At 38.6% G+C, this 22436-nt stretch overlaps 1 protein-coding gene across 1 annotated transcript in view; it reads right to left on the reverse strand.

Moving 5' to 3' along the window:
• Positions 1-3527: 3527 nt before the first annotated feature.
• LOC121385183 overlaps positions 3528-22436 on the reverse strand; it is a 31440-nt gene continuing 12531 nt past the window's right edge. Inside the window, exons 2-4 of the mRNA XM_041515745.1 lie at positions 17898-17988; positions 8018-8083; positions 3528-4823 (exon numbers count right to left, since the gene is read on the reverse strand). Coding sequence (XP_041371679.1) covers positions 4696-4823; positions 8018-8083; positions 17898-17988 — 285 coding nt within the window. The 3' untranslated portion in view covers positions 3528-4695. The remainder of the gene's footprint in view (positions 4824-8017; positions 8084-17897; positions 17989-22436) is intronic.

A 22436-nucleotide genomic window follows, 5' to 3' on the forward strand; every position in this document is an offset into this window, starting at 1 on the left:
GAGAGAGAGAGAGAGAGAGAGAGAGAGAGAGAGAGAGAGCGAGAGGTTTAGACTTACGACGGGTGCGCTCAATTTAACAACTAATGGGTTATATGACGAGAATCGAGTTGTAAGAGCGCTCAGACTAGCAACTGGACAGTCCTAGAAGTCGTGAGACACAAGGAAGTTGCGCAAATATGTCGTGGCAGTTGGTTGTCTGACCCTAGCATGAGTAGTTTCATCATGATAAGTTTATACACGCCAAATTCCCAAAACCTTGCCTTGTTTCTTTGAAAGATAAATCAACAAAATGTCTTGACATTTGAAGCTGCAATTTTGCCTTACCAAGGGCGGGATCTAGCTTATGCTAGGCTCAGACTACCAACTGCCACGACGAAGTTGGCCACCTTTCTGCTGTCACGACTTTTGCGACTGTCCAATTGCTAGTCTGGGCGCTCTTACAACTCGATTTTCGTCGTATAACCCATTAGTTGTTAATCTGAGCGCACCCATCGCATGTCTGTTGTTGAGGAAATTACAATGCAACCGTCGAGTTGGCCGACTTCATCGTGACAGTTGACAGTCTTAGCCTAGCATTAGTCGTTACAGCACTTGGATGAGGAGATCGGTCGAAGGTGGACCCTGTTTTTGATTTTCCTGCCACATCCAGTGCCACATCTAGTGACCAACATCCAGTGCCACATCCAGACTAGTGGGGTCTCCACGAGTACTCGAGTACTCGGGCACGGGTCGAGTCTAGCAAGACTCGAGTCCGTCCACAGGACTCGAGTACCCGTACCAGGTGGATAATAATGATCAACTATAATACAGTGGATAATGTAGGACAATAATTTCAGCAGTAACTAATCAGCAATATAAGTTACACAATAATTATATGATTATGTGCTAGTTTATCTATTTAATCTTGCAAGCCGTCTGTCACAATACTGAACGTATCAACCCGGTTTGTAAATGCAATACAATGGCATGATTTGGCATCCATGTTCAGCGCTGGAACTAAGATGCACAATGTTGTTTTACTTTATTTCTTAATCTTACCATCATCTAGTGTAAGTGTCGAGTATTCGGGTCCGGGTCGAGTTTGACCCACGAGTACTCGAATCCAATAGTGTGGACTCTTGGAGGCCCTACCTGAGACTAGTATCAAATATATCCTGCTGCTAATGATCAACAATATGTAGCGGGTTTCCAATGAAGACAACACGACCTACTTCCCGGACGCGTGCCATCCAGCAATTAAACAAATACTAGTGAAGTCGTTAAACAAACTCTGAAACTCGCCTTACCATATTATAAGATTATTAACAATTCAAAACACAAACAGAACTGGTAGTTTCGTAGTAGGATAATATTCAACAAAGTCCCAACCTGTATTTCTTTGTTTAGAAGTTCAATAATAAAACTTAAAAAAAAGAAGTTTTAGAGGCTTAAAACTTCAACTTCGTGACTAGTGCAAAATGCAAAAACAAGTTGAGTTTTAATAAACTTGTATGGTGTCTACTGGTGTAGCCGAGGGGGTGGGGGGTGGGGGGGGATGGGGCCATTCCCCATTCATACTCCCCACTATCACCTTTTATATATACATGTCACCACAGACCGCGTGGGTGCCCCTTACACCATCCCCAATGTGTGTGAACTACGTCAGTGGTTTTATCTCTCTCAGCTGCCATCTGATTCATTTAAAATAAATTTTCGAAAACAAAAGTAATATATGCGTGTTTTTTTCTGTTGTTGTTGCTCAATACACTTTATAATACAAAATAATACGATACAATAGAACCCCAATTCTGAATATCAAAATGTTTAATAATACTTTTAATTTGACTTTAATTTGGATTGCGTGCTGTGCGGCGTTGAGACAATTACAGTTGACGGCTGTTGCAAATGACAAACGAAACATGCCGAGATAGCAGCCTTAACTACATTGTATGGTAAGCTTTTGCCGCTTTTAACGACACGTTCAAATAACTTCAAATGTCCATGTAACTTTATTTTTGAAACAAATAATACCTTTCAAATGTCCCTACGTGTCAAGACCAGAATTGGGAAAGGGTTTTCTTTTTTCTTTTCACGCTGTTCTTCTCTTTTTTCTTTCTTTTTTAATATATATATTTAATTGTATATACTGAATTTGTATAATAAGTTATAAATAAAATCCCACTAGCTGGTAACACTTTGTACTGAGATGATTTTCACAGAAAATTTGGAGTTTTTAACGCGGGCCTGTTTCAGTCTTCAGTGCATAATTTGATTTGACATAAAAACTACGTGTTTACAAAAGCCACACCAAGACGCTAGAAGTTTTGATGCTGCTTTGGTCCAGTTATCAGCTTTAAAGTTGATATGTATCGGTTAATTCGCCGCAATGTCCGGAATGGAGGTTTCAAGCATTTACTCTAATTTGTATTTTGTGTAAAGTATATCAATGATCGTGTGATGTACTATCCTGTCTATATGACTATATATATATATATATATATATATATATTAAATACCCCTTCCTTGTAAAGCTGGCGTTCCGTAAGGATCAATACTTGGTCCCTTATTGTATTTGTTGTACATAAATGATCCATCATTTCACTTTAAAAGTCGACCCTTTTAACACATTTCTCCAGACAGCCGAATCATATTAATGTGTTATCTAGGTTGCATTTTCTATTAATCCATCTTCATTATTTCACAATTTTGGTGTGACATGATGATATTTGTTTTCTCCGCTTGTTAACATATCATAATTTATCCAGCAATCTCTGTATACATTGGCAAGATATGATGACTAGATAAATCTCTATATTTTCGGTCACTGACCAAAAATATAGGTCACGTGACATAAGCCCGACTGACTGAGTATTTCAGAGTAGATTTTCAACAAACATACTCTTTAAATCATTTGTTGAAGTACAGTAAATACAAATAACTTTTAGTTTCGCTATAACAATATTTATGAATTAGAGTTTAGAAACGACTTTTTTAATGTGACAGAATGTAGCTAGCGTCTTACAAATAATGATGTCATGTATCATGTAGGACGCCACACGGAACAAGCCTTGCTTAGTTGACAATACGCGATTTGTGTACACAAAACTGAAATAAATAATGATTTTCGGAATATTCCTGTAGGCAGAGCCTCGCTGCATTTGCCATTCTAACCTTCGCAAGATAAAGCCGATATCTTAAGACAGTAACCAGTTATTCCCTATCTATCCGTCATACAGTGTTTAATCCATCACAATCCATCGATATATATATATATATATATATATATATATATATACATATATATTTCAAAATATCGATGGATTATGATGGATTAAACACTGTATGACGGATAGATAGGGAATAACTGGTTACTGTCTTATATATGTATATATATATGTGTGTGTGTGTGTGTGTGTGTGTGTATATATATATATATATATATATATATATATATATATATATATATATATATATATCTATATATATATATATATATATATATATATATATGGACGTGCTAATATGGAATATTAAACAGTAACTAAACGTTTCAGCTGCCCTTTATTAATAACAAATTTTATTGTTGTAAACTGATAAAATGACAAACAAAGCTCATAACTATGCAGTATAAAAACAGGTGGATGTGAAGTCGCACGTTAACATTATTGGAAGCTTATTCATTTATTTGGCGCTTGGATTTTTATATTGATTATATTTACTTACATTTGTTTGACACCCAATACCCGGTGTATTCTTGCGCTGGTGTATCGTTAAACATTCATTCATTTAGCATATGAAGACCAAGAAATCACGGGTATTGGGGTGCTTAAACAAACGATTTCAATACTATATATTTGAGTTAGAACGGCGTTAGAACAAACTAGAAACCACATACTGTATGGTGTGTTATATGTGAATTTAGAGAAGAAACAAAACGATTTCTAGCTTCCAACAATGCATTCGTGTGACCAACTGACTAATTATGTTATGTGACTAAATTGGAATTTGGTAGTTTCTTTTGTTGAGCTAGAAACAAACATATATGAAAATGAAAATCAGGGGACATATGTTGGAAGCAATCTTAGCGCTACGAAATCGCAAAAAAAATTCGTATGGTATGACGTCACTGTAGCACAAACCATAGTGACGTCATAACCTACGATGGTTTTACGATTTCGTAGCGCTAAGATTTCATCAAAAATATGGGCTCTGATTATTGATTTAGAAATACTGTACATTACATATTGTAATAGATATACGTAGATACCAAAAGAAAAACCAGAGAATAATCTTTGCCTTAACTTAGCACTTTAACGATATAACATGTATTAATAATTTTATTCACGACAAAGCATGTATAGTAAGTAGACAGGTATTACTGTTTCCATTACCGTATTTATCCTCCAATACAACGCAAGAAAACATTTTCGTCCCCATTACCGAATTAATCTGCTGTACACCGTCCTGCTGCACAACGTATGGATAGAAATAAAGTATCCGTATCGTATATATATATATATATATATACTCTGTTATACAACGTAAGATTACAAAACCGTTTTCGTTACCGTGTATACTCTGCTGTACGTCCAACGCATGAAACAAAACACCGTCTCCGTTACCGCATATATCATCATGTACAACACGAGAAAACGAAACCACATTTGTATAGTAACGACACGAGTTTGGGTCTTGATCTAAACTTTATTTCGTAAGTTAGTTCAGCGTTCCGAGACAAGTGAATTTGTTCTCTGACGTCCCGCAGTAGTTGCGTCGGTAGCGATGTCCGATGATGACGCGGCAACACCCGCCGTAACACTGCCGACTGTCGTGGCAGTCATACCCTGAAACCAAGCATAAAGTAACTGTAGTGTTGTTGAAGCACAACAAACACGATCACCACAAACACATAATGTTCGTGTAATTCCATACACTTACCATTTCTGACACCCAATAGCCGATGTGCATTTTTGTGCTGGGATGTCGTTACGTGTGTCAACGAATTTAAGAACACAATGGAAATATGATACGTGAATACATATAATACACAGTTTGTGATGCTACCTCTTCGAATTACGAATTTAAGAACCCAACAAAATTTGTTTTGTTTTTTAAGCAAAACTAGGAAAATGATAATTTAAGCCCAAAAAAATGAAGGATTTCACAGCAACTATAATATTGTTGAAACACGACCAACACGTACATCACAAAATGGAATATTCATATACTGTAAAATAATTTTTATTCGTGATAGTCTAATTTTCGTGTTATACGTGGACTAGTGCAGTCAACGAATTTAAGAAACCAACGAAAATATGATACATGTATACATATAATACACAATTATAATACACATTTGTGATGCTACCTCTTCGATTCAGGAATTTAAGAACCCAACCCAGCAAAATGTTGTTTTTGTTTGTTTGGTTCTTTTTGTTTTTAGCAAAACCACGAAAATGTAAGCCCACGAAAATAGATAATTTCACAGTATTCATTTACTTAACTTGATTTTATTGTTTATACTCTATTAAGGTTCAATTATTTCCTGAAACCAAATATCAGATAACCATATTGGTAATGTTGATGACATTAAAATCACAGCTATCATGCCCCCCCCCCCCCCCCCCCCCCCCCCCCCCCCCCCCCCCCCCCCAAACAATTGTTTTTAGCGACAATTAAATCGAGGAATCCCTTCAGACCACGTCATTGGGCCCCTCTAATTGTTTTGTCTACATCCGCAACTGACCTTCTCAATGATTCAATTTATAAATTGCTTGGAAATCTTCCGTCATTTTATAAATTGACTAAATATAAAAAACCAAACAAAAAGACATTAGCCCATTGATTTGACGTACTGCTCAAGTTGCATGGCAACTGGTTGCTATTCTCCTATTGTTTGGCATTTCCCTATTGTTTGGTGTGCCTCAGATCCAAGTAACAACGGCAGTGATTAGTGTTTAGACTCCTTAACCTTAAGGATCAATTCCTTTTAAAGGTTATCTTTATAATAAAACTATGAACTATTTTACTGTATACGTTGTATTCCCAATAACAAATTAAATGTGTTATTCCTAATTTTGCTTCCACGTAAGCGCTGCCAAACATCTTACAAAATACATGTGCTGAACATCAACAACCTTATCAGAAAATAAGGACGCCATATATGTGACGCCATTTTAATGTTTTTAGTACGTACACTATTGAGAAGATGGGGAAATCAACACATGACATTATATGTATGTCCACGACAGACAATGTTTACGACAGAACAGAACAGAACAGAAGAGAACTTTATTACACCCAGGCCGTTATACATACTATAATACGTGACAAGACAGGACAGGATTTACATGAGAACATTAAATAGTAAATAATATAGTATATGAATAGTTAAATTATATAAATACATGTATACAGAAATACAATGAGTGGACAGAACAAAAATGCATATATACAATAAGTCAGTAATATTAGGTATAGTAGAATAATTGAAGTTCATTATATAATTTGTTATACATGTACTAGTATATTTTGATTTATTAAAATAGGGACATCTGTGCCTAAATATATATTATTATACGAGCCCGTGTCGTACTGATTTTACGAAGCGAGTGTCAGGATTCTTGTATTACCCAATCAAGGGCGAGGGTAATACATGAAACCTGCCACAAGTTTTATAAAATGAGTACGATTCACATGCGAGTGTAATAATTTCTTTATTATCCATGTAATTATTTTTGTTATGAATAGGCTAAGTAGGACCGTGTCAAACACACGCAAATACATTACATGTATACATATATAAAAACCATCGCTGCTGCTACAAATTGGGGGCACTTGACCCTTCCCTCCCCCTGCTTCCTACGCAGTGTGTATGTTAACTAATCTAACCTGGTTTGATAGTTCGTATCCCGAGTTCTCTGCCGTTCGAGAGCTAAACGGAAATTTTGATGGTTATGATCGCTCTCGTTTAACCAGTGGTGACTCTAAACCGGAAACACGGAATTTCTGCTTACCACCGATTGTGCAAAGATTCCCACACTCCTACAAAAAATAGCCCTATGTTTGACGTTAAATACCTTAAATTAAATTTACAACGATAATTTTTTAGTTCGCTGATCACAAATATTTGACATATTAATCACTAATGTACACACTGCAGAAAGAAATCCACCAGCACCTACGTACTTAACAGGAACATTATTGGAAGGAGGTGCTGTCAGTTGTTGTTTTTTCCTGTAGTGTGTGTGTTAGTGGTTAATATACGAAATATTTGTTATCGACGGACTAGAAAATGGTCAATGTATAGGTATTTGACGTCAAATATAGATTTTTTGTTTTTATTGCATTAGAGCGGGGATCTTTGCCTATCCAGTGGTAGGCAGAAATTCCATGTTTTCGTTATAGAGTTATCTCTAACTGAGAGAGCGACTGTAACCATCCATATATGCGTCTAACCGGCCTCTGTGGTGTCGTGGTTAAACCATCGGACATAAGGCTGGTAGGTATAGGGTTCGCAGTCCAGTACCGGCTCCCACCCAGAGCGAGTTTTAACGACTCAATGGGTATGTGTAAGACCGCTACACCCTCTTCTCTCTCACTAACCACTAACAATTAATAACTAACCCACTGTTCTGGACACACAGCCCTGATAGCTGAGGTGTGCCCAGGACCGCATACTTGAACCTTAATTGGATATAAGCACGAAAATAAGTTAAAATGAAATGAAATATCCGTCTAGCTATCGAATGCAGAGTATTCGGGCGACTTAGTACGCTATTGTGTAATGATGCTAGGGTCAGACTGTCAACTGTCACGACGAGTTGTTCAGCTCGATGGTTACGTTGTAATTGCTAACTTACAATGGGTGCGCTCAGATTAACAACTAATCGGTCGTAGAAATCGCACACGACGAAAATTGACTTGTAAGAGCGCCCAGACTAGCAACTGTACAGTCGTAGAGGTCGTGACAGAAGAAAGTTGGCCAACTTTGTCGTGACGGTTGGTAGTCTGAGGCTAGCATAAGACTATGTCTTACCTGCAGGTTTGCTCGGTTTAGAATTCATTGTGTATAGTTCCAAATTCTCACACGTCCTGACTCTATCTGAAAAATAATCAACAAACACAAACTTCATTCCGAGAATACAAACTGGTTTAATTAACTGATATTCATCATATGCGGACAACTGGTTTAACTGATATTCATCATATGAACAAATGGTTTACCTAATATTCATCATATGCGGACAACTGGTTTACCTGCTATTCGTCATATGCGAACAACTGGTTTATCTGATATTCATCGTATGCGGACAACTGGTTTATCTGATAGTCATCGTGTTCAGACAACTGGTTTAATTGATTATTCATCAAATGCAGAGAGTTGGTTTAACCGATATTTATCATATGCAGACAGTGGTTTAACTGATATTCATTATATGCGGACAACTGATTTAACTGATATTCATCAAAAGCTTGAGTACGAAAGAGAAGAACGTGCATTAGATAGAGAGAGAGAGAGAGAGAGAGAGAGAGAGAGAGAGAGAGAGAGAGAGAGAGAGAGAGAGAGAGAGAGAGAGAGAGAGAGAGAGAGAGAGAGAGAGAGAGAGAGAAGAGAGGGATAGAGAAAAAGAAGATAGAGATAGAGATATTCGTCATATGCAGAGAACTGGTTTAACTGTTATTCATCATATGCGAACAACTGGCTTAACTGCTATTCATCATATGCGGACAACTGGTTTAACTGATATTCATCATATGCGGATGAAATCCGCAGGTGTACGCTGTATGTAGCTATACTCAACAAAATTAATTAAGGTCCAGTGTATATATATATATGTTCGGCCTATTAATTTAAATATGGAGAAAAAAAGCAACAAACAAACACACTAAAACAAACAAAACCAAACAAACAAACAAACATTTGCCCATCGGTAGGGGCGGGACGTAGCCCAGTGGTGAAGCGCTCCCCTAATGTGTGGTTGGTCTTGGATTGATAGTCGTCGGTTGGCCCACTGGGCTATTTCTCGTTCCAGCCAGTGCGCCACATATGGTATACTGTTTTTAGTATGGTGCATATAATGATCCCTTGTTACTAATGGACTATACGTCAAAATTACCAAATATTTGAATCCAATAGCCGATGATTAATAAATTAATGTGCTCCAGAGGTGTCGTTAAACAAAACGACCTCCCCCCCCCCCTCAAAAAAAAAAAAAACCCACACACAAAAAACAACAACAAACAAACAAACAAACAAACAACAACAACAAAAAAACACCAAAAAAACACCAAAAAACAACCAAAAAACAAACATCCACATGTGACACATTTTACTGAAACCATATTTAGAAGTGTTGTGTGATCAACGTTTGTTTTGTTTAACGAAACCATTACAACACATTAATTAATGGATAGCTATTGGATGTCAAACATCGGCTATTGGATGTAAAACATCTGGTAATTCTGACACGTTGTGGTGCACAGACTGGAAGTAGAAAAAAAAACCCCAATCAATTGAATGGATTCACCGAGGTGGTTCGCCCCTGCGAAGCAAGCACCTCAAGCGAACACTCGAACGACTGAGCTAAACCCCGCACCTCACATGTGATCAAAAGTTGCCATTACAAAATGAAACTAGTAAATACTTACTCAAACGTCTACGGCTCTTTAACCGGCTTCGGTGGCGTCGTGGTAGGCCATCGGTCTACAGGCTGGTAGGTACTGGGTTCGGATCCCAGTCGAGGCATGGGATTTTTAATCCAGATACCGACTCCAAACCCTGAGTGAGTGCTCCGCAAGGCTCAGTGGGTAGGTGTAAACCACTTGCACCGGCCAGTGATCCATAACTGGTTCAACAAAGGCCATGGTTTGTGCTATCCTGTCTGTGGGAAGCGCAAATAAAATATCCCTTGCTGCTAATCGGAAGAGTAGCCCATATAGTGGCGACAGCGGGTTTCCTCTCAAAATCTGTGTGGTCCTTAACCATATGTCTGACGCCATATAACCGTAAATAAAATGTGTTGAGTGCGTCGTTAAATAAAACATTTTTTTTGTCTTTTTTTTCTACGGCTCTTTAACTAATTTTGTTGAGTATATATAGGTCAACAAATTTGTGTAGGGGTAAGTTATTGTGTGTAGCTGTAATGATAGACTCGGGTGGGTAAGTTGTTGTGTGTAGCTGTAATGATAGACTCGGGTGGGTAAGTTGTTGTGTGTAGCTGTAAGGATAGACTCGGGTGTGGTAAGTTGTTGTGTGTAGCTGTAATGATAGACTCGGGTGGGTAAGTTGTTGTGTGTAGCTGTAAGGATAGACTCGGGTGTGGTAAGTTGTTGTGTGTAGCTGTAATGATAGACTCGGGTGGGTAAGTTGTTGTGTGTAGCTGTAAGGATAGACTCGGGTGTGGTAAGTTGTTGTGTGTAGCTGTAATGATAGACTCGGGTGGGTAAGTTGTTGTGTGTAGCTGTAAGGATAGACTCGGGTGTGGTAAGTTGTTGTGTGTAGCTGTAAGGATAGACTCGGGTGTGGTAAGTTGTTGTGTGTAGCTGTAAGGATAGACTCGGGTGTGGTAAGTTGTTGTGTGTAGCTGTAATGATAGACTCGGGTGGGTAAGTTGTTGTGTGTAGCTGTAAGGATAGACTCGGGTGTGGTAAGTTGTTGTGTGTAGATGTAAGGATAGACTCGGGTGTGGTAGGTTGTTGTGTGGCTGTAACGATAGACTCGGGTGGGTAAGTTGTTGTGTGTAGCTGTAAGGATAGACTCGGGTGTGGTAAGTTGTTGTCTGTAGCTGTAAGGATAGACTCGGGTGGGTAAGTTGTTGTGTGTAGCTGTAAGGATAGACTCGGGTGTGGTAAGTTGTTGTGTGTAGCTGTAAGGATAGAATCGGGTGGGGTAAGTTGTTGTGTGTAGCTGTAAGGATAGACTCGGGTGTGTAAGTTGTTGTGTGTAGTTGTAAGGATAGACTCGGGTGGGGTACGTTGTTATGTATAGCTGTAAGGATAGACTCGGGTGGGGTAAGTTGTTGTGTGTAGCTGTAAAAATTGAATCGGGTGGGGTAAGTTTTTATGTGTAGCCGTAAGGATAGACTCGGGTGGGGTATGTTATTGTGTTTTGGTGTACGGGGTGACTCGGGTGGGATAAACATTTGTGTATAACCGTTTGGTGGACTCGAGTAGGGTAAGTTAGGCCTTTGTGTGGTTATGTTAGAATAGTTTCGGGTGGGGTAATTTATAGTGTGTGGCTGTTTGGGATGACTCGGGTGGGGTAAGTTGGACCTATTGTATTTTGCTGTAAGGATAGACTCAGGTGGGGTAAGCGATCGATTGTATCTTTACAGCTGGGCATTTCATTTCAACTTATTTCCGTGCTTATATCCAATTAAGGTTCAAACACGCTGTCTTGGGCAAACATCTCAGCTATCTGGGCTGTGTGTCCAAGACAGAGGGTTGATTGTTAGTTGTTAGTGGTTAGTGAGAGAAAACAAGTTGTAGTGGTCTTACACCTACCCACTGAGTCGTTAAAACTCGCTCTGGGTGGGAACCGGTACCGGGCTGTGAACCCAGTACCTACCTGCCTTATGTCCGAAGGCTTAACTACGTCACCACCGAGGCCGGTACCAGGCTGCGAACCCAGTACCTACCAGCCTTGTGTCCGACGGCTTAACTTAATTACGACACCACCGAGGCCGGTACCAAGCTGCGAACCCAGTACCTTCCAGCCTTATGTCCGACCGCTTAACTACGCCACCGCCGAGACCGGTACATTTGGATAAACTCCGGTGTGGTAATCTGTGTTTTTATGCAGTTTTGTCGGATCACATTATACTTTATAACCTAACACCACATCCAGCTGAGTATAAAAAAACACTGGCACACATTTCTCCTATTACGGTCGTCTGCTCTTAAACATGTGCTAATGGCTACTTGTTGGTCGTTAGTGAGAGAGAAGTCGGCTCAATGGCTCAATGCCTACCAGCTGAGACTGTTTTTTAGTTCCAGTCCATAAAATGGTGTAAATTAGTTTCCTACAAGATCACCATTTTGTTATACAGATACGTCCAAATTTACCCTTTCGGTTATTTATCTTTGTTTGACGAAATCAACAAACAAACAAAAATGTTTTATTTAGCGATGCACTCAACACATTTTATTTACGGTTATATGGCGTCAGACATATGATTAAGGACCACACAGATTTTTGAGAGGAAACCCGCTGTCGCCACTTCATGGGCTACTCTTTCCGATTAGCAGCAAGGGATCTTTTATTTGCGCTTCCCACAGGCAGGGTAGCACAAATCATGGCCTTTGTTGAACCATTTATGGATCACTGGTCGGTGCAAGTGGTTTACACTTACCCATTGAGCCTTGTGGAGCACTCACTCAGGGTTTGGAGTCGGTATCTGGATTAAAAATCCATGCCTCGACTAGGATCCGAACCCAGTACCTACCAGCCTGTTGACCAATGGCCTAACCACGACGCCACCGAGGCCGGTGAAATCAACAAAACACATTGATTCATCGCCTATTGGATGTCAAAGGTTTGGTAATTATGACATGTAGTCATCAGAGGAAACCCGCTACATGTTTTTCATTAGCAGTGTCACGGGGATTCTATAATACCCGTAACTGAATAAAACACGATTGTCCAAATATCTCTCCTAACTGTATATCTATTAGATCTCTCTGCAACAGGCAGTTATACCCGCTGTGGCTCGTCTCTAGGTATGATCAGTGATAAGATCTTATACAAGTATATATGATTATAGCACGTTTAGTTCACTAGAAAACACAACAAAAACACAATACACTTTGGAATCTGTATTAACCTACGCTGACAAATGTACTGCCGCAGTAGTTAATTAATAACAACAATAATAACAACCCAGAACTGATCACTTAATTAGTTAATCTCTAGGTGTCTAGTTTACACAATATGCTAATCACTTCACCGTGACACAACACCCACACGTGTGATAATTGAGAAACGCTAACACACACACGTGCGGTAATGGAGAAACGCTTCCAGGGGAACTTAATTAATAAAGGAATTACAACACTATTCCTAACTGGTTAATTTTTAATTAACCCTAACTACTCATTCAGTAACCTTGTAACACAGAATTAATACTGGTACCTATCACAATAAAGACAATAACCTACAGTTTACCTAGGTCCTCTAGGATGACTGGCTAAGCTATATATTACCAAATACTCGTATAATGTTAGAACAATAAGTCTACGATTTACTTCGTCAGATGACCGAAGACACTGTCTAAAGAATATTGGTATAATACAGTATTAAAATATTTAAAGTCACATCAATCACATCAAGGTTATACAACAGAGCAGAAATAATATATTTACCAAAGTCCAAACGGACTAACGTTCCCGGGAAGCCTTCCTTTTTGGTTCTCCGAGTATCTCTAAACCCTAGCTATTTATTCAAAACTCTCAGAGACAGCGAATATCGCCTGGGGGTACAAGGCGGTACCTCACGTATCATGTGGATTTTCCACAACCACCACGCCGGCATATTTTTCTCTGATCGTCAGACTTACTGACGCCTTGGTCGCCAAAATCACGGTCGTCGAAACCGCACTCGCAAAGGTATTACGTAACTACTCGCCACATGGCCTCCGCACCTGGCTGGGTGTGTATTAAGCACAGAGCACAACCACCGTCGCGCAGGGGTATTACGTAACAAGTTGCCCAACTGGGCTAAGTGCAATTTGGAACTGCACACGGCCCTCTAAAACAATTAATATCGCCACAGGCGAAAACAATAATTAAGAGTATGTTCCGTCACAAGCAGCAAGGGATCTTTTTATGGGCACTTTCCCACAGACAGGAACGCATATAACACGGCCTTTGACCATTCGTGGTGCACTGGTTAGAACAAGAAAAAACCCAATCAGTTTTCAAAATATGGATGATGATGAGATGAATGGTGAAGCCGCAGTATTTCCATTTCGGTATGGGACTACTTGACAGGTCCGTGCTCCACACTTGCTGTCAGTTGAGCTATCTCAGTATCACCCGAGCCCGGGGTACACGGAATTTGCAGTGCATGTCGGGTAATAATCCCCCATGTGGGGTCATACACTCGGGAGACACACCCATAATCGCACCCGTGAAGTGGATGAAACTCGGTGTATGTGGCCTTACACCTACCTATTGAGCCTAGCGGTACACTCAATCTGGATTGGAGCCAGTACTGGCATGAAAAATCCCCCATTGCCTCAGGTGGGATACGAACCCAGTACCTACCAGCCAGAAGTCCGATGGCATAACCACTACACCACCGAGGCCGGTGCATAATATTTATTTATGAAGTAAAGAGTTAAAGACTAGTTTCTGACGCGAGGCATTTAAGATCTTACAAGAAATTACTTTATGAATCTTATTTGCTTATAGGCCGTCTTAAAAAAAACCCCAAAACAAATGTGTAAATAATTTCAATTTGGTTTGACATAAGAAGAAAAGTAAAAGTGTTTGGAAATAGCAAACAAAATACTGGTTTTCTATACACTTTAGAAAACAATCGGCTCAGAAATAAATAACATGTATTAAATTCCAAAGCCTAAAAGATGGCGAAGGAATGTAGATTGATCGTTCAACATTTGTGTATGAAAAATTAGAAATGAATATGATTTATATGGTCATAAGCGTGCGAGATGGGGGTCGGGGCGGAGGGTAAGTTCGTGTCCATTTTAATGGGTTGAAAGTAGGGTCTGTAGCTTTAATAAACATCATCGTAAACATTTCTGACACCGGCAAAGTTAGCTTTTATGTTGTTTACGTCTCCTTTCGGAAAAAGCCGCCATTATGACGCCTTTCATCTTCAATGATTCCAGTGGGCAGACGTATACGAAATAGCTACAGAATTATCATTACTTTATACATTCATCAGATGAAACAGGGCTTAAGACCTGCTTGAGCATGTTTCATTTGACGAATGGATAAAGTAATTATTTTATCTCTGAACAGGAGTTATTTAATATACTTTATTTGGCTAGAGTTCTTGGGTATGAAAGACGTCGAAATGGTCCCTGCTTATTTTCTGATATATAACAACGTAATAACTAATTTGCCAGAGTCAGACAATGTAAAAAGAAAGCAAGGTTTTATTTAATGACGCACTCAACACATTTTATTTACGGTTATATGACGTCAGATCTATGGTTAAGGACCACACAGATATTGAAGGAGGAAACCCGCTGTCGCCACTTCATGGGCCACTCTTTTCGATTAGCAGCAAGGGATCTTTTATATCCACCATGCCACAGACAGGGTAGTACATACCACGGCCTTTGATATGCCAGTTGTGGTGCACTGGCTGGAGCGAGAAATAACCCAATGGGCCCACCGACGGGGTTCGATCCCACGCCGACCGCGCATCGACCGAGCGTCTTACCACTGGGTTACGTCCTGACCCCAGACAATATAATAAAAAATTTATCAATCAATTTTCTTTTCTTTTTTAAAGAAAAAAAATGCGTCTATTTAGGACTATATACCTTGTATAATACTACTTTTGTTAATTATGTAGCGAGTCATCCCAGTGAAAATTGATCCATGGTGTACATAGACGTTTGGTGGACCTTTTACAGAATTAAGATAAATCGTCGACAACTCTACAATAAGTAGATCATTTCATATTTTCATTTTAAGTTTGATGGATAGCCCATTCCGTGATGTCTGCAATTTCACTTCTCGCTATTTGCGCAAGTACAATACTTCGATAAGATTGAATATTTCACACGACAAAACATTCATCATAGTTAACAAAAACATGAAATATCTTCTGTGCAAAGCAGACGAATATCACTTAACTGGCGCCCATTTAAATATGAATAGAATCGGTAGTCGGTTAAGGCAATTTATAAAGACAATTTGTGTGGTTTAGTAGGACAGGCATAAGTTACATTAGCCGGCAGTATGATATGTCGTGTAGTCCCCCAGTATTTATTAAAGACTCGTTATTTATATCGCCGTCTGTTATATCTGGGCAGTGCTACAAATTACGGATGTTAATGAGGTAGTTGTAAGTTTCTATCCCCCATTATACCGTAGACTGGCATTTATTATCTGTTGCGTTCAATTCCCTACGGAAATGAATGAGTTAAAGTTTGCTTAGCGACACCACTAGCGCACATTTATTTACGCATCGTCGGATTTTGAATGTCAAACAGTTGGCAATTCTGACATATGGCCGTAGAGGAAAATCTCTATATTTGTTTCCGCATTAGCAACATATATATGCGAGTTCTCGCAGACAGGACAAAACATACCACGGCCTTTGTTATACCAGTCGTGGAGCGCTAGTTGGAGCAGGGAAAACAATCAGAAAATTGATCCACTGATGGGGATTCGACCTTTCCGCCGAAGCTCCTCAGGCGAATGATCTACCGATCGAATCCCCTCAGTGTACACATTGACTGATTATTCCCCGCCCCCCTCCCAACCAGTGGTCCCTGGTTGGTATATCGAAGGTATGTGATGTCCTGACTGGGAAAGTGCATATAAATTATCCATTGCTTCTAATGCAAAATGTAGCAGGTTTACTTTAATAATATAGGTCAGAATTATCAAATGAAAGTATAAGTTTGTTTTGTTTATCGACACCACTAGAACACATTGAATTATTATTCATCGACTATTGGATGTCAAGAATCTGGTAAATTTTACATATAGTCTTAGAGAGGAAATCCACAACATGTTTCCATTAGTAGCAAGGGATATTTTACACGTACCATCCCACAGACAGGATAGCACATGCCACAGCCTTTGATATACCAGTTGCGGTGAACTGGCTGGAACAATATATAGCCTAATATTAAAGAAACAGTGCTGAGTTTGTTGTTGTTGTTAACATGTTGCAGATTAGCAGGCCGAGGTTTTAAAGTCGCGGACCCTAGTTTGTTTGTTTTGTTTAACGACACCACTAGAACACATTGTTTATTTAATCATGGTCTATTGAATGTCAAACACGTAGGCATCAGAAGAAAAACGCTAAATTTTTCCTAATGCAGCAAGGGATCTTTTATATGTACTTTCCCACAGACATGACAGCACATACTACGGCCTATGACTAGTTGCGGTGCACTCGATGGATCGAGAAGAAACCCAAATCAGTTGAATGGATCCAGCGAGGTGGTTCGAGCCTGCGATGCAAGCACCTCAAGCGAACACTCAACCAACGGAGCTAAATCCCCCCCCCCCCCTTGCAGACCCTAGAGTCAACCCATGAAAATGGATACTAAATTTGGTTAATCTACAAAACTGCAACACATTTGAATAAAGTTACAATACAATAATACAACAATATATGGCGATGAAATGGGGAAATACCATTAAAAATAAAATAGAGCTCTTCTCCGTAACACTGCAAACTTCCTAGAGGTACGTATGGGTTTTTTAAAATATGGACCCCCCCCCCCCCCCCCCCCCCCCCCCAACAAATTACGGAATATCAATCACCAGGATAACCAGGTCACTTCGGATGTAGATAAATGGATAATTTGAGCAATTAAATGATAAAAAACTGAATAATGAAAAATAGGCCGTAGTGTTTAGAAACTACGGTCCGTTAATTTCATGACTAATATTACATGGTAAATAGACTTTTCTGCATAAGGTCTGCATATTAAATGTGCTTCTGGTTGGTCGTGTGTTTGTACTAGTCAAACCTCATTTTATTCACTAAATTATTAATGTTATTTTTTTCGTACGTACGAAATTATTGGGATACCAAATCCAGCATTGACTACTAACAACTATTAAGACGATCAGAAACACGGACAATGATATTCTAAACAAGAAACTCTTTGTGCCAGTCGTTAAAAGATTTGATTAGCAGAAAACATTTTACAATGGCAGATAGTGCCGTGGGGTAGGTCAAGTTTAGAGATGAAATATACCTGCATAGTTGGAGACATTCATTCGGAGCAGACAGATGTTTGGACTGCAACACTGCCAGGTCCGGGAACAATACATTCCTGTCGGACGACACTGTAAACAACAAAAACAAAAGCATTACATTGCATTACATTGCATTACATTGCATTACATTACATTACATTACATTGCATTGCATTGCATTGCATTGCATTACATTGCATTACACTAAACGTTAAAGGCATACTGTCACGGATTTAAGGACCTTATTTCTCTAAAAATTAAAAATAAATGAAAATTACATTAAGTTTTGAAAACCAAATCTAGCCATCGCATCACTTTAATTGAACCATGATGGAGTGAAATCCATGTCAATATCCCTTGGCAATTTTAGTTTTTGAATTATGGACCATTGCCATAATTCAATTATTTTCACAAAATATCATTAATAAGTGAAGTATGGTGGTAACGTAGATGTTTGAATAAAGTACATTTAAGGGAAATATCAAATATATCTTTGTTCAGGTAATTCGTTGTTAGGTCATGTAATAGGTCAGTGGTCTGTGACAATATGCCTTTAACAATAACAAATAAAATAGCTTCTTATTTTTTCACAATATCAGCAAAAAAACCATCAGTGATAACCTTAAAGGAATATACAGTGTATATATTTAATGATGATGATAATGATGATGACGATGACGATGATGATGTTGATGATGATGATGATGATGTTGATGTTATTATTATGTTGTTGTTTTTGATGATGATGATGATGGTGTTGTTGTTCTTGATGATGATGATGATGATGATGATGGTGGTGATGATCATCATCATCATCATCATCATGATAACAGTTTGTCAGTAAGCTGGTTTCATTGCATTACAAGTCTAGATGCACCTTTGATTCGAATTAGTATTTGTTATTTTTCGTTTTGTGGTTTTGTTTATTTAATTTTGTTGCTGCTGTTGTTGTTTTGGTTGTTGTTTGTTTGTTTACTTGTTTATTTGTTGGGCGTTTTTTTCTCTCTCTCTCTCTTTGTTTGTTTGTTTGCTGTGAGTTTTTTCTTTCTTTCTTTTTTTTTTTTTTTTTCTTTTTTGAGCGAGCGGGGTTAGTGTTTGAGTGTAGATGGTGGTGGTAATTTTGTTTCATGGGTTTCATACTGTGTTTTGAGATTTTCAATGTTCTCGATGGTATAGTAAAAAGAGGTCTTCACCCATGGATGACAATAGTTGCAATTGGTCTGCTTTAGATCCCTGGAAGACCCTTGTGTCTTACAGAAGAGAAACGTTTCTCATTTCTTATAGCCGCAACTGTGGTAATCCATTCATCACAGACCAACAGGTTTTACAGGTTAGACCTTCTTTTTCTGATCGTGTTCCGGCTTGTATCCCCCCCCCCCCCCCCTTCCCTTTTTCTGTTGGTGAACAACCAACACGCAAGATAATAGCATTTTGTCATCTGGAAATTATAGTTCACCAAACTTGTCTTTCTGTATCGATAATAAAACATGACATGATCTTAAATGAAGAGACTTAGCTGAAATATCAATAAAGTATGTTTATTATTCTACTAAAGAATGGAATGAATGAATGTTTAACGACACCCCAGCACGTAAAATACATCGGCTATTGGGTGTCAAACTATGGTAATGCAAACAAATAAAGTGATGATCAACATCAATATAAAAATTCAAGATTTAAACAAAAACACAGTGTAAAGAACTGTGCAAAGGTACTATTCAGTACTTGCTTTAATTTCTGATCAATTTACATATAAGGACATGTAATATGTATAATATAAAGATTGATTAAAAGTAACGCAGATACACGGCGTATTCCTTGGCATGAACGTAATCCGTATAACACAATTTGCACCAGGTCAAACTGCTGGGAAGCCGTGCCTTTAATTGTTGACTTGATTCGAGCGCGGGACGTAGCCCAGTGGTAAAAGCGCTCGCCTGATACGCGGTCGGTTTAGGATCGACCCTCGTCAGTGGGCCAATTGGGCAAGTTCTCTTTCTAGTCAAAGCACCACGACTGGTATATCAATGGCCGTGATATGTGTTATTCTCTCTGTGACATGGTGCATATAAATGATTCCTTGCTATTAATAGTCGATGATTAACAAAATCAATGTGCTCTAGTGGTCTCGTTAAATTTTTATTTTTTAAAACTTTTTAAAAATTATTGATTCAAGAAATATAAAACATAATAATTAATAAATCAACAAATAATAATAATAATAATAATAATAATAATAATAATAATATAATAAACAAATAAAACTATACGATGTTCAAGTATGCCGTAGCGATCTCTGTTTGGAACGCCCATTGCTTGACACCCCATCTACTGATATCGTTTATACCGAAATGAGCTTTTGCCGCGCCATTTAGCAGACCGCGGTCAATAAATAATTTACAGTGCGGAATCTTTATGTACCATACTCTGGGATAAAATCAGCCTTGCTCAAATTTGTTCAATAACAAAAGTTCAACGCGGCATGACTTTTGATTACAAAATATTGATATGTGCCGAAACGGCAAATAATGCAGTTTATAGTCGGGGGCGTCATTGGGGGGAATTGTCAGTTACCGAGTCCTTAACGAGCAATCAACATGATAAATACATTTACGAATTTACAGAAATAGCGATAGATAGATTCAATTTTCTGTCAACACTCAGGTCCACAAACAAACCCTTGTGTGATAGAAGGCGGCCGGGGGTTGAGTGTTTGATCTCGGATTTACATGCATTGATTTAACGGGAAATCATATCTTACTGTCTGTCCGCTAGGATTCGGAGGATCTGACTGCGACCAATGTCACCGGTCGATCAGACGACGTTTTGGTTGTTAGAAGACGTTAAGTTATTGACGAACCAAACATGACATTTAACAGCTTCAAACCAGAGCATCATCTTAAAACTTGTCGGAATGAATAGTACATGAAGATATCTACTTTGTTTCTGTTGGGTTTCTGTACTGTCTATTGTTTTGGGGTTTTCTTCTTTTTTTCTTCTTTTTTTCTTTTTGGGGGGAGGGGGGTTGCACGGGGGATCTTGGTGGGGTTGTGTGTGTGTGTGTGAGAGAGAGAGAGAGAGAGAGAGAGAGAGAGAGAGAGAGAGAGAGAGAGAGAGAGAGAGAGAGAAAGAAAGAGAGAGTATTTTGTTTGTCATTTTTACTTTGCTTGGTTGTTTTGTTATTGTTATTGTTGTTATTGTTATTGTTTTTGTTGTTTGTTTGTTAGTTTGTTTGTTTGTTTGTTTGTTTTTTTTTTTTTTTCCTTTAAACTTCACTTGACTTCATCTTCCTTAAGGGGTGGGGAATAGCCCACCGATAAACCGATTGTTTGATGCGCAGTCGTGTGGGATCGATCCGTGTCGGAGGGCCCATTGGGCTATTTCTCGTTCCAGCCAGCGCACCACGACTGGTATATCAAAGGCCGTGGCATGTGATATCCTGTCTGTGGGAAAGTGCATACAAAAGATCCCTTGCTGCTTTAGGAAAGCATGTTCCTCTGATGACTAAGAGTTCGAATTACCAAATGAATTACCAAATGTTTGACTTCTAATAGCCAATATCAATTTGTTGGGTCCCTAAAATCTGATATTGGTCTTACTGGTGGTAGTAAAAGTAATAGTAGTAGTAGTAGTAGTAGTAGTAGTAGTAGTAGTAGTAGTAGTAGTAGCAGTAGCAACAGCAGCAGCAGTAGCAGCAGCAATAGTAGCAGTAGTAGCAGTAGTGGTAGTAGTACTAGTAGTAGTAGTAGTAGTAGTAGTAGTAGTAGTAGTAGTAGTAGTAGTAGTAGTAAATAGTAGGACATTTTTGTACCGGACAGTCGATATTGTGATATGTGCATTTTAAAACGTCAGGGGTAATTTCAATAAACACTGTGGCCTGTTAATGAATAATTTTACCACACATTCAGCGTGTGACTACTTGACACGACTTTGAAGAACCGTTTTTATTCCAGGTCTAAAATCAAATCAGTTCATCTTATCGTCCATCACTAGAACAAATACAGATACCAATGACCATTTAATAATTTTAATGTCTGTCTTAGTAAAAAAATATCTGTTATTGAGACAAGCGTGACAGGGATGTGTTTTTGTTGTTGTTGTTGTTGTTGTTGTTGTTGTTTTTTGGTGGGGGTCGTTTGTTTGGTTGTTGTTGAATTTTTTTAATTTGAATAAAATACTTTGGAAAACTTTGAAATCACTGGAAGGAATATGTAGCACTGATCCATTAATATCCGCTGCTTAATAAGGGGATGTTCAGTGGCAAACTTCCGCTGTTCAAAATGCCACCTTTTTAACGGATTAAAAATAAATGGATTCATCAATATTGAAAAGGAAGTCCAGAGGATACTGGCCGACCAATCTTCATGATTTGTGTTTTTGTACATGTCTAATGTCGGTCTTTACAGAAATGAATGGTTTGTACATTCAACTGGTGTTTCAAATTTCGATTTTCATTTACATAGAATGGCTGATTTCAATAACAAAAGCATGACTATAGCATGATCAAAAATAATGTCCGTTTTATTAGTCATCTACCG

This window comes from Gigantopelta aegis, chromosome 11 (genome assembly GCF_016097555.1).
Source record: "Gigantopelta aegis isolate Gae_Host chromosome 11, Gae_host_genome, whole genome shotgun sequence".
NCBI classification, from domain to species: Eukaryota; Metazoa; Mollusca; class Gastropoda; order Neomphalida; family Peltospiridae; genus Gigantopelta; species Gigantopelta aegis.